Source organism: Podarcis raffonei, chromosome 2 (genome assembly GCF_027172205.1).
Source record: "Podarcis raffonei isolate rPodRaf1 chromosome 2, rPodRaf1.pri, whole genome shotgun sequence".
NCBI lineage: Eukaryota > Metazoa > Chordata > Lepidosauria > Squamata > Lacertidae > Podarcis > Podarcis raffonei.
Genome location: NC_070603.1, coordinates 35,003,204 through 35,031,101, shown reverse-complemented (window position 1 = coordinate 35,031,101; position 27,898 = coordinate 35,003,204). Strand labels below are relative to the sequence as shown.

Sequence of the window (27,898 nt, the reverse complement as noted above, 5' to 3'; positions counted from 1 at the left end):
TGCCAGCGCCAAGCGGCTACTGCAGTTGACGCCGGCAGCAGTACAGTGTTGGTTTGCGGGAATAAGACCTTCCGCTTACCTCTTCCTCGGGCGGCTCCTCACCCGGCTTCTTCCCCGCCATGACCACCACGACCACCTACAAGGGGATGGACCCCAGCGGGCGAAGCAGTTCCAGGTCGGTTTAGACCGTTTCCTTGGTTTCATATATATATATATACGTCGCCGCTTCCTATCCTTCGCTTCCCCCCTTCCTTTCCCTGGACCGTGTGGGGAGCGGGCCAGAGCCCATGTCTCTTGGGTTGGCGGCGGTGGCGGTTCTTCCGTTCACACGTGGTTGCTGCCGGACACGTGAAGCCCCCCACCAACGCGAGTTAGAGAACAGGGTGTTGGGGAGGGGGGTCCTCCGGTGGGCCTGGGAGGGTCTTGGGAGCCAGTTCCGCTTGGGAAACGGGGATCCCGGTTCGCGGCCGCCCGAGGCTTTTCCTGGGTGGCGAAGGGGTCGTCCGCACGAGGCCACTACACGGGTGTGGGCGCTTTCCTTCAGGCGCGCAGTGACCGCGGGTGGCCTATTGTCATGCCGCGGCTCCGGGACTTTCCTCCCGGCGGTCCACACCCACACACCGCCTGGATGCGTCTCTGGGGCGGGTGGGCAGGCAGGAGCCGCCTTCCCTTTTATGTCTGCCAGGATGCCCAGAAGACAGGCGTGGTGCCGTCCAGCTCTCCGCTTCTGGAAATGGGGAGCCAGCGGCCCGCCTTTTCTCTCCTTCGAGGCCTCGCTCGCTTTTCCGGACCTGTGTCGTACTTGCCTTCCCCTTTGTACGCTGCGATCGTCGGAAGAAGCCCCTGCTTCTCGGCTTCGGAACTGCAGATTGTTGGGAAACGGAGAAATGACGCACCATATTGCTTGGGGGTGGGGGGGGACTGGAGCTTTTATAAGAGGATAGTTTTATTGGGGGGGAATGTTTTTGTGCATGTTGAGAATAGGCCTCTTATACCCCCCTAAAAAAAGAGGATTAGCCACGAGGCTTTAGTTTAGTACAGTACAGTACTGTCTGCTTTCCGCCACGACGGATAAGATTCTTTGGCTTGCGAGGGTGGGAGCCGCACCCAGCCCGGAATCTGCTCGGGGGCCGCGGAGCCTTTCGCTTGCCACAGCTCTTTCCCTTCTTCTCCCCAAAGAAACAGCTGCGGGGCGGGGGCGCGCTCTTGAGTCTGTGTCAGACTCGCTCAGCAGATTGATCCGTGTGCTTTTGCTTCCCAGCCTAACAAAGGAGGCTGCTACCCCTCCCCGATCAACAGGGTTAGGTGCTCCCAAAACCCTTTTGCGTCACCCCTGGCACCGTTTCTTGGCTTCCTTTTTGTCTGGCTTGTAGATCTCGGCAGCGAATATCTTAATCTGGCGTGGTTTCTGTAAGTGATTCCTCGCGCTGGGTGGGGCTTGAGCACACTTCTATTGTCTAGCATCTATGACCATCTCTACCTGTTAACTCGAGGCTTAGAAGCCGGAAGCAAGTCAGCAACTTCTGTAATCCTCTGAAAGGCTGTCTCTATCTTTGGTCCAACTTCTGCCTGTAGAGGAAGACTTGATCTTGAAAGGCATGAAGGTGTATGGAGCTTATTGCACACTGTTGCTTTAAATGGATTAGATCTTAAGCATGTTCTGGTGCTGCAACTTTGAATATCTTTTGTATTGGTCAGTACTCTGCAGTGCTGCATGTCTTGCTTTTGGGATTACAAGGTGGGGGCATTGGAAGTGAATGAAATAACTCTGGTTTTTCAGAACTGATTTTTGAAAAAATGCCTTTTTGGTGAACAAAGGAACTAAGTTGGGGGCTGAATTATTATCCGTTGCATTGCAAAATTGAGAGAGAGGCCAAGTAGTCATGTGGTTGGGAATCCAAAGGCCCCAAACTCTAATGTGGCACTCGGAGTGCCCCTAGTTTATGTGTAAAGAGGTAGTATAAAAAGCTTGGCAGGAGAAGTAATTGTTTTCTGCCTTGTTAGCTCCCATGGGAGTCAGTGGGAGAAGAATTAACTGCACCAGGTTCTGTCATGGCGTAGACCATGGGTGGGGGATCTTTTTCATTCCAAAGGTTTCATTTCCATCTAGGCTACCCCCCAGGACCTTATGCCATTGGCAGATGGAGCCAGCAACAGATGTGGCAGGCGAGAGGCATTATCACAGTACAAGGCCTTGTACTTTTGGAAGATGCCCAAGGGGCAGATAAAAGGGCTTGGAGGGCCACTGTAGGCTCAAGATCTGAGGATCCTCATCCCCAGAGTAGGCTTTTGGCATGTCCTTGGAGTGGGGTGTTGGATCTGGTGTGTGTTGAGTCCATACCTTGTCCATGACTACACCCCATTTTTGGGATTTGCACAAATTGCACTTGAACTCTGGTAGTAGAGCAATTTAGCCAGTGGCACCTTTCTGCAGTACAGTAGTACCTCGGGTTGCAGACGCTTCAGGTTACAGACTCAGCTAACCCAGTAATAATACCTTGGGTTAAGAACTTTGCTTCAGGATGAGAACAGAAATCGTGCGGTGGTGGCGCAGTGGCAGTGGGAGGCCCCACTAGCTAAAGTGGTACCTCAGGTTAAGAACAGTTTCAGGTTAAGAATGGACCTCCAGAACGAATTGAGCTCTTAACCCGAGGTACCACTTTAGTCAGCATTTACATGGGCCTGTTTTGGTTGGTAGGCAGCAGTTTCTTGCTTCCTAAGACCCCCTCAGTTGACAGACAGGTACCCTAAAATGTCTGTTATAGGAGGAGGAAACAAAGGTCTATATAATCAATACATAATCCATACATTTTAAAAGCTAATTTACCAGCTTAACAAAAGGTGCCACAATATGCTTTTTTAAAGTAAGTTTTTAATTTGACTTCTATAACATCTTAAGTTCCCTTAAGCTGGAGGAAATTCTGTAGTGTGCCATATTTGTATATCATTTATTTCCAGCTTATTTCATTGCGCGCACACACTCCACACCAGGAGTGGAGAACTTGTGTTCTCCAGATGTTGCAAACTACAGCTGCCATTATTTCCCTTCCTGACTGGGGATGGTGGTTTTGGAGTCCAAGTTCAGCTCTAGCGGAACAGATTGTACACATCTGCAGTAGAAACCAACTGAAGCAGTATTTTATTTTTTTAAAAAAGCACTTGTACAGACACCTCTGGTGAATAAGAATAGCCTCCAGGCAACAAGACTGGAAAGGTTTATTACACTTGTTTTTCTGCACACACCCTTCTTTTGTGCCATAAATGACTGAACGCATATTCACAAAAACACTGGTTTCTTTCTTTGTAAGACAGTAACTATTGTACAAGGCAGAAGTCACATTTGATAAACGTAAGTTTGTTAATGCCTGAAAGTTTTTTCCTCTCCTATGTCTGGTTGGTGGTTGTTAGTACCACTGCCCTACGTTTTATCCAGGATTGTCTATCAAAATGGCCTACAATTAAATCTACTGAAAGATGTAATTTGGAATTGGGGAGGTTTTCTGTGGTAGCGTTTTCTAGTCACCAGCAGTTTGTTTGTGTCATTTGTATCTCACCTTTTCTCCAAGGCAGAGTATAAATAATAAAATATTATTATTATTATTATTATTATTATTATTATTATTATTATTATTATTATTTCGTGGTGTATATTACTCCCCTCTTCATTTAATCCCCTCAACAACCCTATGAGGTAGCCTGAAAGGCAGTGACTAGCCCAAGGTCACCCAGTGAGCTTCAGGCTGAGTGGGGATTTGAACCCAGGTCCCCAGGTCCTCATCCAGCACCCTAACCACTATGCCATGCTGGAGGTAAGCATGAACTCAGGCATTAAGAGTTCAACACTCTAACCACTACACCACACTGGCTCTAGTCCAAGTTCCAGGCTCTTGCCTCTAAGGGAAGGGTGGCATAAAGGATCTGCAGGTGCACTCTGAAGCTAGCTGATGGTAAAGGCATGAGTCCACCGAAGCAGCCCTTCCATTCATTCTTTAGCTTTGTCTGGTTGACTGCTGAGCCCTTTCCACTTTAGCTTGAAACATTCCTGCATAAAAATGAGTTCCACAAGTACTCTCCCTTTGTGGAGTATCTCCCATTGGGGAACATATGAGCTTTAGGTAAGCTTATGACAGCTTCTTGTGTGTGAAGATATTAAATACACATTGCAAGAAAAATGGTGATGGTACATGGATTCCCTTGCAGAAACTACTGTACTTCTTTTAAGAATAATATATGTAGGGTTCCTTCCAGTGCTTGCGTTGAGTGCTCTCTTTGCACTCAGAGTCGGGTTCCACCCACCTGTCGGTTGTTAAGTAAGATGAGTCTTACTTTTAAAGTTTGGTTTATCCCTCATTTCATTTAGGAACAACTCATATGATATAATGTGTGGACGACTTCCAAATTGCCTTGGATTGGATTTATAATAGCACAGCTCATGTATGGGTCAAAAACCTTACTTTGTCACAGTCACTTGTTATTTAATTCAATAAGTTGCCTTAATGAAATTGACTGGTAATTGTTGGGAGGTACAACTTTCTTGTCTAGTCTGATATGTTTGCTCTTGGCTGTGTGCTCAGAGCATTCTTAAACGCATCTAAAATAGGCTTCTATAGAAGGTATGTATGCTAAACTCCCACGAAATTGCGCAGTCATATGGAGGATGGAGCAAGCTTGTTTACTCCTGCTCTGGAGTCTAGACCCAAAACAGTGGATTCAAGTTACAAGAAAAGAGATTCTGACTAAACATCAGGAAGAACTTTCTGACAGTAAGAGCTGTTTGAGAGTGGAACAGACTCCCATGGGAGGTTGTGGATTCTCCTTCCTTGGAGACTTTTGAACAGAGGTTGGATGGCCATCTGTCATGTAGTTGAGATTCCTGCATTGCAGGGGGTTGGACGACCCTAGAGTACCTTCTAACTTACAGGTCTATGATTTCGTTTTCCTGATGTAACTAGTCAAGGGTGTGTGATTGGTGTGTACTAGGTAACTCCAACATACAAGGGACACAGACCCTGGCAGTGTTGATGATGCTTTGCCAGGTGGTGTGTTGCCTTTCCAACATCCAGGTGGATGACACAGCCAAAAAAGATACCCTAGTAGAATTCCTATTCTGCGGGTTAATAGGCAGGCATGTGAATTGTTTGCAGCATGACCTAGAGATGTTAGCTGTGCCATAAGAGTATTCAGTGACAAGATGTGCAAACCTTAACACCTGAAGTACACTATATCTAACATCTAGTTCAAAGGACCTACAGTGATATGCTCTCTAATGCACACTCCACCCTCTAATGCACACTGCAAGGCTAGCAGTGTTTAATGCTGCTGAAGTCAGGCATGAAGTATGGCACAGTGAGTTGCTTGTTGATCCAGACTATAGCTAAGGCATGTTATCAGGACAGCATGGGGATTAGAAATTACTGATCTTAAATTTCAGATTCCTGAACTATCCTCCAGTCTGACCTTGTCCTTCTTTGCTTCTTTCTCATAGATACTAAGTGCCCCACTTTTGGAAAGTTTCAGCAACAGCTTTCAGTTTACTCTGAAAATAGTTGGGCTAACCTGCTACTTTAATGCCCTCTTTTTGCACTGGTAGGCTACACTGCAGATGACAGTGCTGTAAACATAACCCTCTGGTCTCTATTTCTAGAGTTCTTCGTCCACCAGGTGGTGGTTCCACGTTCAACATGGGATTTGATCTGCCAAAAGAACACCAAAACACAAGAAGACACAAGATGGCATCCAATATCTTTGGGACTCCAGAAGATAATTCATCCTCCTGGGCTAGCTCAACAGGTGAAACAACTACTTCTGATTCTTTAAAGGGGTGCCCATGGTTGAATATCTGGATTCGGGTTTTGTGACTGTGCTTCCTGGCCTTGTTTTGGAGCTGTAAAATAGTCTTTGCAAAACAATTTAAAAAATAACTGGAGAGAGGATAACTTGCAGTGTAGGCTTGTCTGTACTTGAATAGTCGCTGATGGGTGGAAGCATGAACTACTTCCTCGGTTAGGAGGAGCTGCAGCATGTGGAAGTAGCGTTGAGCAATTTTTGGCTTCAGTTTATCCTGTTCACAATCTCTTGGCACTGGGGCAAGTCCTAGCCTGTTTACATGCTAACTCCTGTGACCCTGTTCTAAGCCGTGGTGTACTAGCACACCAGTGGCTATTTCACTTACAGAACTGGCTGCATGTACTCGGCAGGCATTGGGAAAACATTAATGGTGCTGTAGTGGCAGAGTAAATACTAGCATTCAATCTGTTTCTAATGTGCCTATGAGGGTGTCTCTATAAATGAAGAAAACTGCATGAAATTTCGATACAGAACAGGTCAAGAGGGTCATTGTTAGGTCAACTGGTTGAATGTGCAAAAGTACTTGTACTAAGCTTAAACTCATAGCAGATGTTCAAGATTCAGAAACATTTTGAATAGGGAGGTGTTGGGACTGTGCTAGATGAGGTATGTGTTAAGCAGGTAACAAAGAATTTTTGGGCCAGTTCATTGTCTCTGGTTGTTGCTTAGAAATATTGTACATGATTTTATTATTTGGGGTATCTGCTTTAAGTACATGTTACAGTGACAATTTATTCACAGCAGCCAAGCCCAGCGATGTCAGTGAAAATTCCGAAGCTCCTGGGTCACAAAGAAGAAATTCTTCTGATGCAATCTCTGGTGACTTCGTGGATCCAAAGGTAAGAGCTGCTCTTTCTGTAAATTGAGAATATTAAAATGGTGGCAGAGCTGCTCAACCTTCAGAGGGCTGGCTTTGCTCTTATTTTGTTACCTTCCTCCTCAAAGGAAGGTATACATGAAGATATCCCTAGTTCTTGATAATTAGATTTCAAGCACAGTGCTGCTCTGAAAACACTGCCTTTGCTTGCCTTTTGAAGCAGAACTCCAAAGAAATTAATAGTATAGCAGATTAACATAAAACTAAAACAAACTCATAGCACTTTGGATCAGGCCAGTGGCCCATATACACCAGCAGCATCCTGTTCTCATAGTGATCAGCCACAAGCATAAAATACCTGCTTTGAGTATTAGGAGTGTTTGCTTCCTACTGATGGTACCTTGTACACTAGTTAACATGTGAACTGATAGTTGTGACTTCAGTCAACATGTATGGGTCTAGAGTTTCCTCTAATTTTGGACAAGGTGGCTCCTATGTATGCTAGTGCTTTTTTGAATATAAGTTAACTACCCCCAAATTTGGGTTTATTTATCAGATTGCTAGGTAATTAGTAATCATAGGTTAGCCTATACTAGGGATGTACTGCTCCTAGCATATTTTCATCCTGATTCTCAACTAGTGGTAGGCTGGTATGTTTTGTTATGGGCCTGTAAGTTTCCTTTATGGCACATGTTGCTGAAGTCAGGAAGTGACCTTCAGGAAACCACCCCCTTGGGTATGTTTGGTGGCCTGTTATGGGAGTACCTTCACTGGTAGGTTATTCTACATGGGAAATGACTGGATGAATGAGCCAGTCATTCTTGATGCTGCAGAATTACCAGCCCTTTGTAGAGGCTGACTGGAAGTAGGCAGCAGGGAAAATCAGTAAAACATAGCCATGCAATGGTCAGTTTCTTCTCTTAAATGGGTATTCAAGTCTCACAGACACTTGGTTTCTTCTGGACATCAGCAGTTTCCTCCAGGTATGTTAGTATGCCTCAACTCACAGATTGGAAATTACTGTATGTACTCAAGTATAAGCCGACTTTTTCAGCACATTTTTTTATGCTGAAAAAGCCCCCCTTGGCTTATACTCAAGTGAGGGTCCTTTTGGGCTGCTGCTCCTTCCTCCTCCTCTGCCTTTGCCGCTGTCGGTGGCGGCAGCGGAGGAAGGAGCAGCCCGAAAGCAGCCCTTTTGGGCTGCTTGTTCTTCCTCCGCCACTGCCGCCACCACCAGGTTTGTGGTGTGGTGAACCGGCTTATATGCGAGTCAGTAGGTTTTCCCAGTTTTTTGTGGTAAAATTAGGTGCCTCAGCTTATATTCGGGTTGGCTTATACTCGAGTATATATGGTACCTGTCTTACAAATTGGAAAATGTATCCCCACCAGGATTGAGTTTTTCCCCATAAAACTCAAACTACAGTCATTGTTTCAGAAATCAGGTTTCTGCTATTGACAAATATGCTTACTTTATATTGGCTCAGCTAAAGAAGTGATCTTTGTTGGTTGATGTCAGCAAAGGTAGAATTAACATTGGCCTTTTTTATTATTATTGCAGGGCGGGGAAGGTGAGGCTCCTGGTAAGTACTTTCTCCTCCTTGCCTGTAAATAAGCGAAAAGAAAATTCATTTCCGGCTTGGGTGGATGTGTACACTGATGTGTGTTGGAGTCTGAAAGGATAAATGTGGATCAAGATGACTTTTGAGGAGAGGTGTCTCCATAATGAAGACCTATCAGCTCTGTGGCCTCTTGGTCTTGCATAAGATTTTACCTGGTTGCAGTTCACACATGAATAAATGCAAAACATTTTAATTCTTAGGTGTAGCTGGGGTGCACCTGCCACCACATACAATAAGTGAATAGAATGTGCATGTATACCTCAGCAGGCATGATTCATTGGAGTTCTGTAGGGATTTGTGAATATAGAATGGCGTAAATATGTCCAATTCGTGTATGTGTTGTGTATGGTGGCAGACATGCTGAAACTAAGTTTAAGAGGAAATTGCTGCCAAATTACACAGAAAGGAGCAGAATGGAAATGGGAGGGGTGGGTTTTTTTGTTTTCAAACATGAGGAACTATTAAGAGTGAAGCTAGAGAGAGACTTCCATAGCACCTTTAAGGTTGAGTGTTCCTTTTACTCCCAACGTTGTGTGGTGAATAAAGTGTGTGTTTTCTGAGCTAAGCTTCCAGAGCTGTCATTTGTAGATCCATAACTCTATGAGACCTACAACATAAACTGTACTTTGAGAAGGCTGCATGTGAGTGTGTGATGTGACTAGTGGGTTTGGGTAACTTACAAGTTGTCCAACAACTTAGGCAAGAGGCTTCCAACTTGAAAACCTGCCTTAACGAATTGGGGTCCTTCCCCTAATTCTGTAGAGTTCCTGTTGGTGGTGGTTTGTCTGCTAATGGCACAAAAAATGCCCCAGCTACCATGTGAAGGCTCCTAGCTATACTAAAGCAATCCAGAATTACCACACTCATTTTGTTGGGGAAATGGAGTGAATAGAATGGAATTAGTCCAGTTTTCTCTCAAGCAGAACAGGTACTCATGATGCTTAATGTATTGTGCACATGAGTAGCTTCTATCAGCTGTGAAATAGCACGCCTCTTTGTCTGGTAGCCAGTTATCATTACTCACTTGATCTCTCTGCAGGATTCTTGTAGACCTTTGCCTTCTCCTAGCTGACTTTTTATATGCATGGGACAGCTTTCTAAGATGACTGATCTTCAGAATTTCAGCAGATAGCCTTAGCTGTCTAATGCACTCCAAACATAGTTAGCCTCAATCAGTGTTCAGTGAAAATGTTTCTTATAAGAGCTGGATAGAGGGGTTTTTTTCAACCTGTGGTTAATCATCCAGAAATCTGCCAGTTGAAGTAGATTTCAGAATCAAGGTCAGAGAGACAACCTGGCAACCTGAAAGTGAAATAAACCCCAATTTGGCACTCCCATTTAAAACCTACACCTTATAGTCCAAGAATGGGATTGTAACATGCCACAGGAAGGGCAGGTGTAAGGCCACTGATAACTAGCAGATCTGAGCCTTGGGTAGCTTAATGTCTGAGACTAATAGCCATTGTGGAAATGAACAGCAAAGGTGGCTGGATGAATTTACAGCAGAAAGATTATAGAAAGAGCTTGAAGATAGCAAGCAGCTACAGTTCGGAAACCTATTCTACATTAATTTTGAAAAATCTAGTTTATCTGATTTTTCTTCCTGGAAATGTGATGGTATTAGGACAGTGAATTATTTGTATGTTGGCAGGTAGGAGTTCCTGAGTAAAGACTAAACAATAATGGTTTTAATTACATGCATATGCAGGAATTCTCTCCGTGCAGCCAGTCATTAGTGTGGTGTCTAGATTGTAATAACCAGGCTTGGCAGATTGTTTGAAAGCTTTGGTTGAAACATCTTTGGAAAAGCTGCATACCAAGGAGTTTCTAAACTATCTGGCTAGGATGTATGATGTACTTAGTTCTGTGGCCAAATGGCACATTAAATCCTGTTCGACATGCTGCCTGCATTCAATTTCACAACACAACATTAATCCTTACTCTTCTGCATATAGTGTGTTCTGCTTTTGTTGGATCTGCTTACCATAAGCAGGTGCTTCAATTAAGCAAATGGTTAGATGTGATAATAAGGCTCCTTGTACAATGAATATTCCCCTAAAGTGCATATGCATAACATGGATTGACTGATGCTCTTTCCTTGCTAAATTCGCTGGCATTAACTTCTGTTTTTCCTACTTTTAAAAATTGGGTTTTTATATTGTTGGAGACAAAAAGAAAACACAAGAAAAGCGATAATGCCAAAATATAACAATGGGGACAATAATACAAATTCATAATGCTACTATAGGACATTGGGGCTGACTAGTGTTCACCCCTCAGTAAATCTAATTTACTCTTGATACTTGGAAATACTTAAACAGAAAAGGAATTTGCTTGGGTCCGACTCCAAATAATTTGTGCTTTGCTATACATGCAGCTGAGGAATGGGGATCCTGTGGCCCTCCAGATGTTGCCAGAATTCTGCTTACTCCCATCAGCCCCAGCCAGCATGGTCAGTGATCAGGGATGATGGGAGTTGTAGTTCAGCAGCATCCAGAGGCAACCCTGGACCTTTCCCAGAGACAGTCCTGTACAAGTGAAGCCCACAAAAGATGCAAGCCCAGAGCAGTGTATCTGCTAGATAGAGCTGTTGGGCGGCAGCCTTTTCTACTTCCGTTGTTTAAGATTTGCCACAGAGCCAGTGTTTGTCCAGCAATAACTTTGATACGTTGGAGATTGAAGCATTCCTCTTTTTTTCCTATTCCTCCTTTTTTAGAAAACACAGAGGTTGAAATAGAAGCTGCCTCTGGCCCGAGTGAAGAGAAGCCTGTGCCGGCTGCACCAGTTCCTAGCCCCGTAGCTGCAGCACCTGCACCATCTAGGAGAAATCCACCTGGCGGAAAGTCCAGCCTAGTCCTTGGTTAAACTTATTCCTCCTTTGCTCCTCCTCCTAACTACTTGGAACTCATGTCTGTCATCTTTGTTTTCCTTCCATACTTGTGAACTGCACAACTTGAGCCTGACTGTACTTCTTCTCAAACTGTCATTAAAGAAGCACTTTATGTACTTCATCTTTTTTAAAGGAAGGTTTTTTCAACTTCTGTCTTGTCTCCCTTGGGTCTACTGGAAGTGGAATGTGTGATTTCTTTTCCTAGTGGTAGACGTAGAGCAGTGGCATTCCTATGCAGCCCATGGCTGATGGAAAAATTTCTAAGGTATATATATATATAGTAGTGTATCATAACCTAGGCTGGTTGGTTCTGAGTGTGTTAGATGGCATTTTGTCCTGAAATTTGTAGAAACCCCTTAGTTAGCTTAGAAGAAGGGTTGAAAGTCCAGGGTTGCACAGATCAGAAGACGGTTGACAAATGTGCTCTCTTTCCTACCCATCCCTGCAACACATACTAGTTGGTTATCCAAGGTATCATTCAGTAACTGGTAAATGTCGAAAGCCCTGTTGTGCATTTCTGAACAGTAAGAGTCATGGTGCTAGCGATTACCATGCTGCCTTCAAACAAGAAGAATCTTGGTTCAGGCATATCAAGTTGGGACCAGTGCCAAATGACAGGGCTAGTAATTTGAGATGCTGTTCTGTTGCCCCAGTATCGGGACCCACCTGAAGTCAAGGTGGAGTGGATCTTGCAGAAGTAAGTATTGGAGACAGGAACAATCTCTTTTAAGAGGCATTCTAGTTCAAACAATTCCTGTGCTATGCATGATCATGTTGGTGCTTGACCATGAGGTGAGAGTTTCATCCTTCTAAATGTGTGTTGTATCTTGATAAAGCTGGATTGTTGCTTAAATAAAATATATAGAAATTTTGAAGCAGTGTCAGAGCTTTGTTTTCAGGGTCTGCTATGCTGCCTACTCATCACTTGAATATCAAGTTGAAATCCACAAAAACGTGGAAGAGAAATTGGGTGGTTTCATAGAACATTTCCATATACACTTCCCAAACAAACAGCCATTGCTGTAGCAATGTTAACATGCTAGGTTGCTGCTAATTAGTGCCATTATACTAGAAGTGTAATCAAGTGTCATGTAGCCATCATGCTTTGCGGTAACTATGGAGGTATATCTGCTTTAAGAGATGGGAATACAGCGTTGATAGTTGTGAAACTAAATCACTTTCATTTGGCTTTTTACACACGTTAAGGGATGCTAAACAAGATCTCTTATTCAAAGGCTGCTGTACATAAAATGGCTAGTAATTACAGATGGAACAGTTTGACCATAATATTTAAAACATGAAAATGGAACACATTTCAGAGGTTGAGTAGCAGCTGGGCATAACAAAGAAGTTTTACATCTTACATTGAACAGCACTTCCTATCTTGAATACAGAGAATATTTTGAAAATTTGTCAACTGGTCCGTAACTGGATAATATGCCATAGATCCAATATTGTTGACTTGCCTGTTCCTGGGTACTCTAGGAATCCTGTAATAAAGAACTCATGATCGGTTGCATCCATTTTTCCTACTGGTTGGTTTTTAAATGGAAAAGAGGTTCTAAGTCTAAAACAGCTAAGATCTGGAACAAACAGGTCTATATCCCTGTTTTCAGCTCCAATACTTGACCTATTTTTTAAAAAAGCATTTCTATTTGAATGTGTTTTTTTAACCTGCCTAGTGTTTATTTAGCAAAACTATGTTGATGCATATTGTGCAAATAAACAAAAACTAAACCTTACTACCTCAAACCTGATACACTTTGAATGGGCCAGGATGCTACTTGCTGTAAGAAATGCTCAAGGCTGCCTACAACCTAAATTAAAATAAAAGGTCTTCATAGGGTGCTCTGTTCTATAGAGTCAGATCATTGGTCCCAGTAGTTTCATGTAGAGGCATTAAACAATGAGTTACAGAAGTCCTCCACACTACAGTCTGGAAGCACCAGGCCAAGAAGCACCAGAATCGGGGAAACCGTGCCCTGTCTGCAAAGCTCTTCTTGTGTGCTCTAGCTCCCAGATACTGATCTTGGTATTAGCCCATTGTTTGCTGGCTGTCCATTAAGAGCTTGGGAACTATTGCAACCTGATACAGATGAAAGAAAGTCTTTGCACTAATTGAAGGGAAGCAAATAGTTTCTTACACATCATTGTTGTGCAATATGGCCTGTGATGGTGTGCCATAAAATCTAATCTACATTCTTAGCGTTGCAGAGAGAAACACTTTATCAGTGTCTGCTTATCTCCATCATAATGAGGGGTTTCCACCATGCTCTGCTGGATGTCCCAATTCTGAACTTTACCACACATTGCAATTTTATGTAATAATGAAATCCTGCAATGTGGTCAAAATGTTAGAAGCTATCCTGGATTGAGCTCTCACTTCAACATAGCTTAGGAATCATTTGGGTATGTTCTCTATCTGGTAGTAACACACCATTATAATGCCACAGTGGTGGTGTAGAATTCAAGTGTTTGACTGCTTTTTTGCAATAGAACAGAGTGAACTGAGCAACATACTGAGCAATTCTTGTAAAGGTAAAGGACCATTAGGTCCAGTCGTGACCGACTCTGGGGTTGTGGCGCTCAACTCGCTTTATTGGCCGAGGGAGCCGGTGTACAGCTTGCGGGTCATGTGGCCAGCATGACTAAGCCGCTTCTGGCAAACCAGAGCAGCGCACGGAAACGTCGTTTACCTTCTTGCCAGAGTGGTACCTATTTATCTGCTTGCACTTTGATGTGCTTTCAAACTGCTAGGTTGGCAGGAGCAGGGACCGAGCAACGGGAGCTCACCCCGTCGCGGGGATTCGAACCGCTGACCTTCTGATCGGCAAGTCCTAGGCTCTGTGGCTTAACCCACAGCGCCACCCGTGTCCCAATTCTTCTTGTAGCTTCCCTAATTCTTGATAAAAGCTCATCTCTCACTCTTTCTTCCCTCTCCCCCTGCCCCACCCAATACATCCACCCCTCATTGTATATTTGCTATTGACCAGGCTCAGTTACCATATAAAGAAAACTCAAAGCCATGCCTGTAACTCGCAACCCTTGCTTGAACAAATGTGTCCAGGTAGCTCAGTTGGTAGCGCACAAGACTCTTAATTTCAGCGTTGTGGGTTCGAGCCGCACGTTCGGCCAAAGATTCCTGCAGTGCAGGGGGTTGGACCAGATGACTGGGGGGGGGGCGTTTCCTTACAATTCTGACTTTAGAGCGACCTTGGATAGCTGAAAACATTGCTTCAAGTGCAGATCTCTTCGTTTAGACCTGTGGGTCCCCAGATGTTGCTGGACTACAACTCCCATCATTCTTAGCCAGCATGACCAGTGGTCAGGGAAGATGGGAGTTGTAGTCCAACAACATTTGGAGATCCACAGATTGAGAAACACAAGACGCTGATCAAATAACAGCAAAAAGTTAATGCAAAATGGGGACTCCTGGTTTGAGCAGGAAGGGGAAAAGCCACCTCCTCCTCGCCCTTCCAAGCCGGAGAATGGGGAGAAATCTCTCCCCCACTTTTTCCCACAAAGCGCCGCGCTTCCCACGTGCGCCCTCTGCTCATGCGCCCCTGAGCGGGTTAGATCTCGCCCTTTGAGTATCCATTACTCCTCTCTCGTGGGTCGCCGGCGCCCGAAGTTCCCCCCAGGCTCCGCCTCTCCGACTCCCCAGCGCCTCCTCTGGCGTAGCCGGGCTCTGCAGCGTCCCACGTGCGCCCCCGGGGAAGAATGGACGGCGGCTCCGCGGCTCGCCCGCTGCGCGTCCTGGTGGACATGGACGGGGTCCTGGCGGACTTCGAAGGCGCGCTGCTGCGGGGCTTTTCCGCCGCCTTCCCCGGAGAGCCTCGCGTGGAACTGGAGCAGCGAAGGGGCTTCTTGGCAGTGGAGCAATACCGCTCCCTCCGGGAGGATCTGGGGGTGAGCATCCGGCGGGCGGGACGGGGGGCCGGCGCTGGACAGCTCCCATGACCCGAGCTGCTCCCGGAAGATGACGGGGGGAACAGGGGAAGAGGGAGCAGAGGCCCGGCTCCTTTTGGGAGAGCTCGAGTGCTAAGACTTGCCCGAGATCCAACGCAGCAGGAAACTTTAGAAAAACCGGCGGGGGCATTGCGGTCCCATTCTGCCTTTAAAACAGTTATGACATGGGCAAAAAGTCCAATTTCAGCTGGCAGCAAGGAGGAAAAGCTGGATCTAGTGGACTTTTACCCCTTAAAAGCTCGAGTCAACAGCTTTGCCGCAAAGAAGAACGCGCGCTCCCCTGCCCGCCCCGTCGGTGGCATTTAGTGACGCAGAGCATCAAACTATCTTCAACGCCAGAAGTTGATAGCTAAAGTTTCAGAGCTGCCCTCTATTCCTCCACCACACCCCATCTCTCCTCTGTAGGTCTCATGTGTCTTTTAAAAGTTTTGTGGTAGGCATATTTCATTCCACTAGAAAAACCATACATGCAGATCAATGGAATGATTCATTTCTTCAAGTTGAAACATTAAGGCTACAATCTTGCTTTTAAACCCAATTGTGGAGATTCTCTGGATGGCGAAGAATCATGGGTGTTACCAATTACAGCAGCAAAAGAACAGATGAAGGAAAATGGAGACACAATCCTTTGGTAGCATCCAAAGTAACTTTGAAAAGCTGTTTTGTAGTTTGTAGGTTTCTTTTAAAAAAAGGGCTCAGTGCAACTTGCATTAACAATTATATCTTTTTCTTTACAGGATCAACACACTCTCTTTCCACTACTAAATAGGCTTGGAAAGTGAGAGGCTTTCCCAAAAAAGTTATCTGAAACCAGTCACTTTTCAGCCAAGTTTCTCAGTACAAGAAATATCATTTTAAACAATCGGTTTATATAAACAATCACTCCCCCAACCATGAAAAAATATTGAAATGCGAAATATACCTAGGAACAAGTCTTCACCATGACAGAAACGTTATCCAATAAAAAGCTTGCAGGAATAAAGCAGTCTTAGGCTGCAATCCAAACCCCCTTTGTGCAGGGTTGGCGAGTTGGATTTGGCAGAGGTGTCCCAGAACTCTCCCTTCTACCTGCTAAAAGAGGTGGGGGGCATGTACTGCCAACAGGACCCCCCCCCTCCAGCAGCTCACAGAGCTGAGCCAGCCCCGCTGCTGTGGCTTGATTTGCAAGCCCACCCCATCCCAGCTGGCATGCGTGCAATGGCTGTGGAAGCAGCAGTGGTCCTGCAGCTCAGTTCAACCCCTCTGCTGCCCAGCCTGGGTTTCTACGGCAGCCCCAGTGCCTTGCTCCAGAAGGCACTCCTTGACCACGTACATGGGATGTGGTTTTGAAAATTAAAGCAGTTCTTGAGCCCTTCTTGGGGGGAAGAAGAGAGCCTTCTTCTATTTTCCTCATAGTAGATTGAATATTAAGCAACTAGGTGAGCTCTGTTTAGACTAGAAGTGTAATTCCATGCATCTGGTTTCAGGTGAAGGTAGCCAGTGTGTACGAGTCACCAGGCTTCTTTCTGGGTTTGGATCCCATTCCAGGAGCTATCGAAGCAATGCAGGAGATGATTCAAATGCCCAAGTAAGGCCCATTCGGAACACAGAATGGTTTGCGATTAGCCCCCATGGTTTATTTTCATATAGTGACTAATAACACCCATGTCTTTTCAGCACAGAAGTGTTTATTTGCACAAGCCCTATCCGGAAATATGAATACTGCGTTCAAGAGAAGGTTGGCAATTGTTTGCTGTCCCCTACTCTCTCTCTGTTCTGCTTGCTTACCCTGACTCCAACCTTGTGTTATGCAGAGCCTCCCATCAGATTCCTTATTTTTGCTTTTTCCTCGTTTGCTTCTATGTTCCTCATCTTCAATACTAGTGGCTTATGTGCTTCATTGTCGAGGTGAGGCTCTATTCATGTCCCTTCCACACCATTGGGTTACCTGCTCTGATGTAGATCTCCCACCTATGGCAGTATTTCAGAGGCTTTGGAATGGTAACTTGCAGGCACAAGTCAGTTGAACAGTCTATTGCACCTTGCACTGGAAAAGGAGCAAATGTATTTGCTGGTTATAAAAGTAGGATATGTACCCCCACGAAACACAAGCATATAGTTTTTATAGTACAGTGGTACCTTGGTTTATGAACTTAATCCATACTGGAAGTCCGTTCTTAAACTCTAGGAAGAAGACACAGGGGGCCTTATGTCTGAGTAAACGTGCACAAGATTGTGTTGTGAATCTTGTAGGTAACACAAAACATCTTGCATTTTTTTGCCCTTTGGCCCAATTTATTTAAATGTTTTCCCCTTTTCTGTGAAAAAAACCCCATGAGAATCTGCATTTTGTTGGATGACCAAAATGTACAATGATTGGAATACCTATGTTAACAAGAATTTCTACCCCCTAAGCTATGGGTATTCAGATGCTTCAGGAAGCCACCAGCTTCTGCTCTACAAGCCCAATTAAAAAAGACATCACCTGCATGTTTACTAAGAAGTACACCCCACTGCATTCATTCCTGAGTATGTGTGTTCAGGATTGCAGCCTAAGCAATTTGTGAAATGAGAAAATGTCTGTCAAAGGCTGTAGAAAACATTTCATACCAGCTTTATAATTTTACGTCTTCTCTGACTCTCCTGTCTAAATAACCAGTCGGATATAGTCGAGTGTTTTGGCTTCTTTGCTTTTTTGGTAAAAGGCGGTAATTAAAATTCTTCTGATACTGATCTTTCTTCACCTGATAGTACAGCTGGGTTCAAAAGCACTTGGGTCCCAAATTTGTGGAGCGGATAATTCTGACCAGAGATAAAACAGTTGTGTCTGCTGATCTGCTCTTTGATGACAAGGATGCCGTTAAAGGTACGAGAATGTGCAGTGAGGTTTTCAGATCCAAACGCTTTACCGTTGCTCCAGTGATGAAATGGTCGCTCTTGCAATTTCCCATTCTCATTCTTCTCAGGGGTTGAGCCTAATCCGAGCTGGGAGCACATCTTGTTCTCTTGCTGTCATAACAAGCATCTAAAGCTGCAACCCCCACGAAGGAGACTCGAGTCTTGGACTGATGACTGGAGGGCAATACTGGAGAGCAAGCGCTCCAAGTGATGGCTGAAGAAAGGGGTGTCTACTTCAACAGGCAGTGAAAGTGACCCAAAACACTGGTCATTAAACTCCACTGGAACGAAGCAAGACACCCACCCAGTGAGCCGGCCCAGATGGAAATATATTTCCTATTTGCAAGAGAATACTGTTTTGTCCTAATTAAACATCAACAATGTGAGTTATAAAGATGTTAAATCCCTGTGTGGAGTCTTTGTCATGCATCTAGATAAATAAAAGTGCAAACGATCAGTAGCTGGTATACGGCAGGGCCAGAAAGGTAACGGGGGAACCTCAAAGCACTAAGATTTTAGGGTACAATAATAGAATTGTGGAATTGTAGAGTTGGAAGGGACCCTGAGAATCATCTAGTCCAGAGCTTTCCAAACTTTTCATGTTGACGACACACTTTTTAGACATGCATCATTTTGTGACACGGTACTTTAGTTTTATTAGCAAACCGGAGGTTAAACTAACCACTCTCCAGTCCTGGGAGGAGCATTCGTGTGACACACCTGTTAGGATTCTTGCTCCGTATTTGCAGTCACGAGATTGTTGTCTGTCACATGACGGTGTATGTTTTCATTCCACATAGTGGGAAGTGACGGAGACAGGATGTTTTGGTATTACTGTGTTCTGGAAAGTGGGACTATTGTCCTTTGTTCCTTCTCTCTTTGCTGTCTGATGAGAAAGAGGAAGGAGCTAAGGCAGAATGCTCCGAGTGTATTATATGTAAATAAACGTACATTAGCCAAGATGCTGAGCTATTTAGTCTGTTACGCAAACTGCAAATATTCTGCAGAATCCCTAAGTGTGCTGATGCTTGGTATCAGTCGCTGTGATGTTCGGGCTGGAGAAAGCTTTTGAAGCTCCCGAACGACCGACCAGGAGGGAGAGAACATGCCAGTCGGGCATGTGTCTCTACCAGGTTCCTACACGAGAGTAGGACGATCCTAACAACACCTACACACTGCAGCTGACACAGTAACATGTCACAGCACACAGTTTGGAAAGCTCTGATCTAGTTCAGCTCCCTGCAATGCAAGAAATATGCAGCTGTCCCATACGGGGATCAAACCTGCAAACTTGGCATTATCAGCACCACACTCTAACCAACTGAGCCATTCGCTATTGCTCACCTGTCTTCTGTTCATTCTGCTGTTTAAAGAAAAAAAAGCCCAGCTAAAGCAGGGATGTGCAACCCATGACTTTCCGAATGTTTCAACACCCATCATTCCTGACCGCACTGGCTGATGGGAATTGGAGTCCCAACTATATTTGGAGGGCAACAGGAGTCCCACCTGTATTCTCCTGCTCCAAGGTATATCCACTATAATAGCTATTAGGGTCCTGTAGCAGGATTTAAATCTCCAGATAACAATATTTTATCTCTGTTCTTTATTCAAATATTTATAAACCACGCTTTCACAGAAAGTATAACAAGGCGGTACAAAATACCACCACAACAGTAAAGCCATCAATCAAATCTGGTTGGTTAAAAAAATTCACACTCCAAAAGCATGTCTGAACAATGCAGAGTTCGCAAAGGCAATCGAAAGAAAGCAGTAATGGAACTCTGCCAAGCTTCCTTAAAAAAGAAAGGAAGTGTAAAAAATAAAAAAGGAAGAAAGTAAAAATGCATTGGGATTTTTAAAGATGTATAACAAAACGGAACAAGACAACTAAGCATAATTGTGGTACATCTCCTGATTCCTGCTGAACTTCTATTGGCAAGGAATCCCACGCTCATTCCAATAGAATGACTGACTTTCATTACAGTAGAATGAAAGACAAGCTTAAGGGGCAATCTAAACTCCCAACCCTGCTGGCAGGGCTTGGCCAAGCAATAGAGCCCATACTGCATCAGTAAAATTGCAGCTCACTTTGGCTGCAAAGCGGGGGGGGGGGGGGGCGAGAACAGTAAGGCTTGAACTGGGCCAGATCGCTGCACCATCTCCAGGTCAGTGTAGGAAGTGGGCCCAGATTCACCTTGAATGCACTGCATCTTGGTACTAAGACCAGCTTAGGATCCAGCAGATCCTGGACTGGCTCAACTTTGCCCCTCCTTGCCTTTGCAATGCCCTGTTTTGGGGCTTCCTGCTGTCTTGTGCCAGTGAGAAGCCCACCCAGCAGATGGAAGGCTGGCTTACCCAAGAGAGCTAGGCAGCAGGACACCTCGGCGTAATCTAGCCTCCCACCAAAGCATGGTGTAATGTGACTAGATGCCAAAATATTTCAGGAGCCCCTAAAAATGACAGCATCGGATGCATGCCTCGTGGTGCTTAACAGTTCCTGAAGAGTCTCTTTTTAAAGTGAGATTCTGGGGATGATTTTCCTCACCCGAGGGCTGGCTTTTTCCAACACAAGGGCTGCTGCTTCTTCCAAGAAAAGCTTTCCAGCTGCCCTCCGTGCCACATCAGTCCTTTGGCAGGGGGATCCCTAGGGCGGTGTGTTCGGTCAGGGCCTTGGCCGCCTCTACCTGATGAGGGGTGCAGTAATCTTCAAGGAAGATGGTTGCCAGGTTTCGTAGCCTCCGGTTGGCTGAGAGGGAGAAGCGCAGCATGCATTCCACTACGGGAAGAGCTGTGATCTGTTGGCGAGACTGGGGGGTGGTCAAGTACATTAAAGTAGTGACTGCGGACATCACAGTCTCTTCATTGGAGCTGGAGAGGGAACCGACAACGGCTGCGACACCATCTGCCTCCAAGATATAGTCTTTGTTGATTTTGTCCAGGCAGAGGTTACAAAGGCCACCTAAAGTACGAGAATGAGATAGTAAAGACAGGACCAGCCTTCTCATCTACTTCACATTTATCACTGCCATAGGTATTGAGGCAACCAGGTTCATCGAAGTCACCCAGACTCACCCGGAACAGCTAAAAGAGGCTTCTGTGAGGCCGGAGGGACATTGCTGGAACAACTCTTGGGCTGGGGCAACTGGCTAAAATGTTTTAAACTGTTCTAATTTTGGTTCCTCAGTTTTTTGTTGGGTTGGTGTTGGTTAAATGTTTAGTTGAAGTTGGCGGTAATTTTAATTTGGGTATAACTGTAAACTGTTTATTATTGTTGTTATTGGTTTCTATTGATTTAGTGGTTTGTTTGTTGCTTGTCAGCATATTTTGTTTTTTAATGTTTGATATGTTTTTATGTATGTTGTAAGCCACCAAGAGTGGCTGGGGAAACCCAATCAGATGGGCAGGATAAATTAATTTTATTATTAAGTCAGGGTTCCCCAAATTTGGGTCTCCAGCTGTTTTTGGACTACAACTCCTATCATCCCTAGCTAGCACGACCAGTGGTCAGGGATGATGGGAACTGTAGTCCAAAAAACAGCTGGAGACCCAAGTTTGGGAAACCATATCTAAGTCTTTCCCTATGTAGCTTGCATGCTTGCCTCTGCACTGTCCTGACTTTCCCTTCCTCTTTCCCCAACATCCACAACGAAGGCAGTGGTTACTAGAGGGAGGGGAGATTTCAGTGGGAGTTGTAGCCGGGCAGACACAGGTTAAAACTTCTATTATATATTCAGATTCTGTCATCAGAATTAATTGTAAACATTGCACACATTGGGGGGAAAGGGGGGATCTGCCACTTACAAAATGAGATTAAGAAGAATTTGGAATCTGTTGGCAAAGGACAAGATGCTGAAGGGAAGAACTAGCAAGAGGCATAGGGCATTATGGGCTGGGAACGATGTAATTTATGTCTTGCAAAGTTGACTGGTGGCAATACTAGTGTATGTTAAACTATTTTCACACTCTGCCACAGGTTCCTCATTAGCTTACCACACAGTTTTTTTATGAGAGGGAAAAGAAAGAAAACAAGTGGAACAAGAACCCAGCGGGGTTACACACTAAGCTATCTGCAATAAAAGAACACCACTGGGTTCTTGTTTAACTTAAAAACTTTTTTGTTTTCTTTCTTTATCCGCATAACAACTCCCTCTGATTGCAATTATTTACCTTGTTTTCATTCTGATAAAGCCTTCCTGTTTTTTCCCCAACCAAAGCATTCATACTAACTCCCCACACACAACACTAGAAGGCACTCTGCACTCCTGTAAGTGCTGCAGCCTCTGCATAAGAGAATGCTCCTTTGTTTTCAAAACTCGTCTGCTTCCTGCTCTTATTGGCTCAGCAGTGTCTCACCTGCTCCTTCAACTCCGCATATCAGACTAAGCAGCCTTTTACAAGAAGTGGGATATCCTGTATGTTAACAGGTCCTGTGATTTATGGGGACCAACTGTTTTGCTCATGGCTTCGAGAAATAAAACTGAATCATTTGCTGAAAGATTTTGGATGCTGAGTAATTAGCATGATGATAATAAAAGTAAACAATTATTCCCACACTGTGTGGGCCGATACATTTAACCCATTGTGTTTTCTTAACAAGTGATACTGTTGTATGGGTATGGAGAACCTATGTCCCTCCAGATTTTGCTGGACAGCAACGCCCATGTTCCCTGACCATTGAGCGTGCTGGCTGGGGGAGTTGGAGTCCAAAAACAACTGGAATGGCACAGTAACTGCTCTTTTCCTAAGTTTACAATGTTAGCTGGCTGCTCTGACTAAATTTCTTCTAATTGTGAAGATTTATCTTGCCCCCACAGAGGATACAGATTTTAATAATGATGATATTCAGTATTTATATAGTGCATTGAACACTAAAATGTTTCACACACATTTTCTTAGTAATCCTGCTTTTATACACATTGTAAGAGAGGTCAACATTAAATGGGGGTTTGAGGCTGATGAGAGAGAAAGAGAGAAGTTTACTTAAGGCCACAGGCTGCAATCCAATGCTTGCTTACCCAGAAGGAAGCCCCACTGAACAGTGGGACATAGGTCTGAGCAGACATGTACAGGATTGAACAGTTAGAGATTTAATGGCTGAACCACGAGGCCTTCCCAGCTTACCATTGTAACCACTACCATAAAGGTAAAGGTAAAAAAACCACTGCCATGTACCAAAACTGACTAACTTGACTATCCCTAAAGTGATGTGGGAGTATAATTTCAAGTGTGAAGGCCGAGAGAAGCTCTTAAAAATTGCTTTAATTCATAGTAAGCATCAAGCTTAAACCCAAGCCTTACCAAGTGCAAATTCCACAAGCGTTTCATTGTCCTCACTGAGCATATCTAGGAACAGGTCCAATACTTTCAGCTGCCGGAGATATTCATAATTCTTAGGATCATAAGCAAAATTAGCTAGATTGGCCAACACCTGCTCCTTGGCTTCTGAAATAATATAAAACAACTCTTGAGGTAATATTTTTGGTATATAAATTTTGACACAACTTTGTTAATATATTCAGAAACGTTTATTTGAGTTTTTGTGGTTGTTTGATTTTTATGTAATATTGCATGTCCTATGCTCTAATGCAAACAAAAATATATACAATGCAACCGTGTTAAACAGTTTAAAGATGAAAATGAATAAAAACTGTGTTACCAAAGCAACAACGCTTGAGAGGAGGAAAGAAGCAACTAAGATGGGCAAGGCATTTATACACATAGAACAAAAGCAGCTAGTGGCCAATAAATTATACTCACCTGAGCTCTCAGTCACCTGGAATTCAGTGACTAGGGCCTGTAGGTATTCAAGGCGACCCAGACCAAGTAGGTCCTTGTGGTTTTGGGACATGCTGCTAGAAGAAAAGGCAGAGTTTCATTTGAAATAATATTCTGAAGGACGTACTATTACAGGAGTCCTGAAAGGTTCTGTGAAAGATTTCTTCTCCATTTTCAATCCCAACTTCCTTGTCTTTAATGTTTAGCCTCTTTAGACTACGTATAATTTCAAGCTAATAATTTTATACGAGCAGTGAATAAACTATAGCTTTATTCTTAGAATTGGGCAGGCTTCCTAAATGCATTTTACTTTTCGTTCAGGAAAAAGCATTTTCCATCTCCCAAATGAGGAAAATCCCACTGCCTCAAAAAAGTACTTCCGCATGTCTGTAGAATCAAATCTACTTTTGACCTGAAAACAAACCATGAAGCTAAACTTTCCAAGGTAGATCTTTGCATATAACATTCTCCCTCCAAGCTTCCTACACTGCCGTATGACAAACTCTCTGTTCATATCCCTTAGTATTTTAAAACACGGATATGGTTGATATGTGCTTGTTCAGGACAACTCTTAGGTTCTCAGTGAGGCAGGAAACCATTTGACATAAAACATTTTCTAAGCATGACTAGGCTCCTCACCTTTGTGTACTCAGAATTACAGCAAAAAATATTGCCAATTTCTCCGATGTCCTTTAAAAGAACACCCACTACTTCCTCTTTTAAATATTAACTAAACAGGGAACTAGAAGACACAGGGCATACAAAAATTCAATCGATGCCCCCACCAACTAGTATTCCTACTCTCCAGTTCCTCCACATAACTATGGAAAAGCTCCCAGTAAAATAAATGAGCCTGTGTGACTATAACCTACCACTCCACCAGGGCAACACTTTGCGACTTGTGTAGATGTGTCCTTAAAACACCACTTCTCCAGTATTTACCTGTGTATGATCTAAGGTAAAAGGTAAAGAACCCCTGGATGGTTAAGTCCAGTCCAAAGCGACTATGGGGTTGCGGTGCTCATCTCACTTTCAGGCCAAGGGAGTTGGTGTTTGTCCACATACAGCTTCCCAGGTCGTAGCCAGCATGACTAAACCACTTCTGGCACAATGGGACACAGTGATGGAAGCCAGAGCGCACGGAAATGTAGTTTACCTTTCTGCCACAGCGGTCCCTATTCATCTACTTGCACTGGTGTGCTTTTGAACTGCTAGGTTGACAGGAGCTGGGACAGAGCAATGGGAGCTCATCCCGTTGCAGGGATTCGAACCACCAACCTTCTGATTGGCAAGTCTAAGCGGCTCAGTGGCTTAGACCACAGCGTCACCCGTGTGTATGATCTAATGGTCCCATGAAACAACTGCCACTCCCCTCTCCTTTGGGGTGTCCTCCCCACCATGGGAAAACATGTCATATGATGGATCAGGTTTCCCATATTTATTCTGGAAGACTTTCTGATCCCTGGAAGGCTGCCCTGACCAGAACATGGCTGAAAAAGACCTAGGTTAACATATTATTGTTGCTACTAATAGTGGTGGTAGTAGTCGTCTATACGGTGGTACCTCGGGTTAAGTACTTAATTCGTTCCGGAGGTCTGTCTTTAACCTGAAACTGTTCTTAACCTGAGGTACCACTTTAGCTAATGGGGCCTCCCGCTGCCGCCGCACCGCCGGAGCACAATTTCTGTTCTCATCCTGAAGCAAAGTTCTTAACCCGAGGTACTATTTCTGGGTTAGTGGAGTCTGTAACCTGAAGCGTCTGTAACCCGAGGTACCACTGTATTTTCTTATACTGTACTCCGTCTTTCCCCCTGATAGGGACTCCAGGCGGCTTACAGGTAAACCGAGGTCTAGGATTGGATATTGCCATAGGAATCTAACCCTGGGTATTTCCGTTCGTTTCCCCGCCCACTTCGTTACCTGCTGCCCTTGGATGGCTCCTTCCTTTGCCCGCACCGGCCTCGCTTTATCGCCCAGCCGGTGGAGGCACAGCAAAACCTCGCACGGAACTTCCGGACGAGACACGCCGGCACGCACGGAAAAAAACTCCAGGAACGCGCAGGAAACCGGATGTTGCGTTGAAGAACGGGCAGAAGAGTTACACTAAGGGCAGCACCCTAGCGGGGAACAAGTACCCTTTAGAGGTGGGAGAGTCCGCTCTACCGCTCCGCCGCCGAGTCCCTTCCAGCCATGGCGGGCTTCTCCGCGAAGAAACGTCTGTCCAAGCCCTTGTTGTTTGGGGGCATCTTCTGTGCCTTGGCGACCGCCTTCGTGTACAGGTGCCGTGAGAGGGCCTGGGCAGGAGTCCAAAGGGAGGAGGAGCTCAAGGAGCCTGGCAGGGGTTGGTGCTGAGGTCGGAAACAAAGTGCACAGTCCAGAAAGCTTCTCCAGCTCCCTGACCTTTCAGCTTAAGGCTTTGGCCCTCGGCTCACTTTCTGGGGAGTGATCCCCGCCGAACTTTTGCATCATAAGCACGCATAGGATTGCACCGTGAAAAAGTCCGCGGCAGTCCTCTTGCAAGATCCCATTTTTGTGGACTTCACAAAGGAGACACCCCCCCCCAAAAAAAGTGTATTTGTGGTGCCTTTAAAAGCTAGCGAATCTGCTGCGATACAGACTTTTGCTGGGTTGGGTTTTCCTTCGGTTCGGAAGGTTTGTGCCATATGCAATCTGTTTGGTCTCTCGAGTCTTGCAAGGCTTTGTGTTTTTGCAGAAACAGGTTTGCAAACCCATTGCAGCGCTCCTTAGGAGTAAGCCCCATTGCTCTGTGGGGCTTTCTGCTGGGTAAACGTGCATAAGACTGACTGGAGTTTTCCCCAAGTCTCCCACCCCACACAGATTCATAGCTCTTTATGAAGTCTCAATCAGTCTAATGGCCGTAGGAAGTTTTATTACTCTCTTTTCCAAGAACTTTTCGGTGTGTGGTTCTTTGCTAGCTAGGACTCGTCCTATGTTTTAGAACCTCCCCAACCAGAAAAGGAATGGGTTGTGTGTACTGTACTAACATGCACTGTGGGTGGCAGGATAGAGCTTTGTTGAGGGACGCCTGATAAGCAAAGGTCGGGAGTTGGGCTGCATGGCTTGCTTAACTCTCTTCTTGCCTCTGTTTACTGCAGACATCGGTTTTTCCCTGAGGTAGAGGAGATCCGTGCCCGGGAGTATGAGTACTATGAAAAGAAACGCCAGGAGGTGCTGCAGAGGCGCCAGCAGCAACTGGCTGAGCTGGCGCAGAAGAAAACAGCCCCGTAATTGGCCTTCTACTGCTGAGGAAAGACAGAGACCTGACTAAATGGACTAGATGACTGTGCTCCCATGCCATTGGTTCTTACAGGCGTGTTTGGGCTTGGACTACTCAGCGGGATTTGAGCAAGTCCTATCTTAATTAACTTGAGAGTTCTTGGGAGAGAGCATGTAATGTCCATAAGAATAAGGATTTGAGTCTGAGGGAACCTAAGATTACGTATTGTTTTTTGCATTGATTTTTAATGCAACTTTTAGCATATGATTTAGCACAAGTGGTCTTGCAACGACTCCAAAAATTTGCCATGTTTTGGTGAGTCTTGGCTGCCCTAAACATTTCATATATGAGTTGTGTGGTTTTTTTTCTTTTTGGTTTTGCTGGTAATCGTGTATAAAGGTAAAGGACCCCTGGCAATTAAGTCCAGTCGCGAAATATATCCCTGCTTTCAGACAATATTTCAGAGATGAACAATATTCTTGCTTCCTATGCAGAAACATCTAGGTCACTGTTCAGACAAATGAATGTCTATTTCTGGCGTGTGTCTGCTTAATCACTGAATGAAGCACAATTGTTTATTTTGAAACATGAATGAATTCCTGCAGTTGGATCATAGCTGTAAAAGTGATTGTGAACAGAAATGATGCGCTGATGCAAATATATTACCCAAATTCTTTGGAATTGTTTAGTGTGAAGTTTTGAGTCAATTCTACATATAGCTATACTCGGTTCTACTGACTTCAAGGTAGCTTACTTCTAGCTAATTGGGTATAACTTTGCAGCCTAAGCAGTCCACTGAGACAGCCAGTAATTTCTGAGTGGTCTGCAAGGTGGGTGGGATTTGAGAGCTGCTGTCCTCAAATTTC

General features: G+C 44.7%; 3 protein-coding genes and 1 long non-coding RNA gene across 6 annotated transcripts; 3 read left to right on the top strand and 1 right to left on the bottom strand.

Moving 5' to 3' along the window:
• Positions 1 to 5: 5 nt before the first annotated feature.
• JPT1 (Jupiter microtubule associated homolog 1) lies at positions 6 to 12,048 on the top strand. 2 transcript variants are annotated; one of them, XM_053375858.1, is made up of 5 exons: positions 6 to 175; positions 5,645 to 5,790; positions 6,592 to 6,686; positions 8,223 to 8,244; positions 11,000 to 12,048. In XM_053375858.1, the coding sequence occupies exons 1-5, from the start codon at positions 120 to 122 to the stop codon at positions 11,146 to 11,148; spliced, it is 468 nt and encodes a 155-aa protein (XP_053231833.1). In that variant the 5' UTR covers positions 6 to 119; the 3' UTR covers positions 11,149 to 12,048. The 2 variants fall into 2 exon arrangements, with proteins under 2 accessions (XP_053231833.1, XP_053231831.1); XM_053375856.1 differs by having other exon boundaries at positions 6,589 to 6,686.
• Positions 12,049 to 14,751: 2,703 nt separating this feature from the next.
• NT5C (5', 3'-nucleotidase, cytosolic) lies at positions 14,752 to 18,422 on the top strand. The gene is made up of 5 exons (XM_053375851.1): positions 14,752 to 15,082; positions 16,609 to 16,709; positions 16,799 to 16,859; positions 17,873 to 17,987; positions 18,088 to 18,422. Exons 1-5 carry the CDS (start codon positions 14,894 to 14,896, stop codon positions 18,228 to 18,230), a joined length of 609 nt encoding a protein of 202 aa, XP_053231826.1. The 5' UTR covers positions 14,752 to 14,893; the 3' UTR covers positions 18,231 to 18,422.
• A 1,185-nt stretch (positions 18,423 to 19,607) lies between these two features.
• ARMC7 (armadillo repeat containing 7) lies at positions 19,608 to 25,812 on the bottom strand. 2 transcript variants are annotated; one of them, XM_053375852.1, is made up of 4 exons: positions 25,715 to 25,812; positions 23,777 to 23,871; positions 23,318 to 23,461; positions 19,608 to 20,978 (listed from the first exon to the last, which is right to left on the bottom strand). In XM_053375852.1, exons 2-4 carry the CDS (start codon positions 23,865 to 23,867, stop codon positions 20,641 to 20,643), a joined length of 573 nt encoding a protein of 190 aa, XP_053231827.1. In that variant the 5' UTR covers positions 23,868 to 23,871; positions 25,715 to 25,812; the 3' UTR covers positions 19,608 to 20,640. The 2 variants fall into 2 exon arrangements, with proteins under 2 accessions (XP_053231827.1, XP_053231828.1); XM_053375853.1 differs by having other exon boundaries at positions 23,318 to 23,458.
• Positions 20,973 to 27,713, top strand: LOC128407471 (uncharacterized). The gene is made up of 3 exons (XR_008328809.1): positions 20,973 to 22,946; positions 22,980 to 26,073; positions 26,911 to 27,713. It is a non-coding gene; the product is annotated as an uncharacterized LOC128407471 (long non-coding RNA).
• Positions 27,714 to 27,898: the final 185 nt, after the last annotated feature.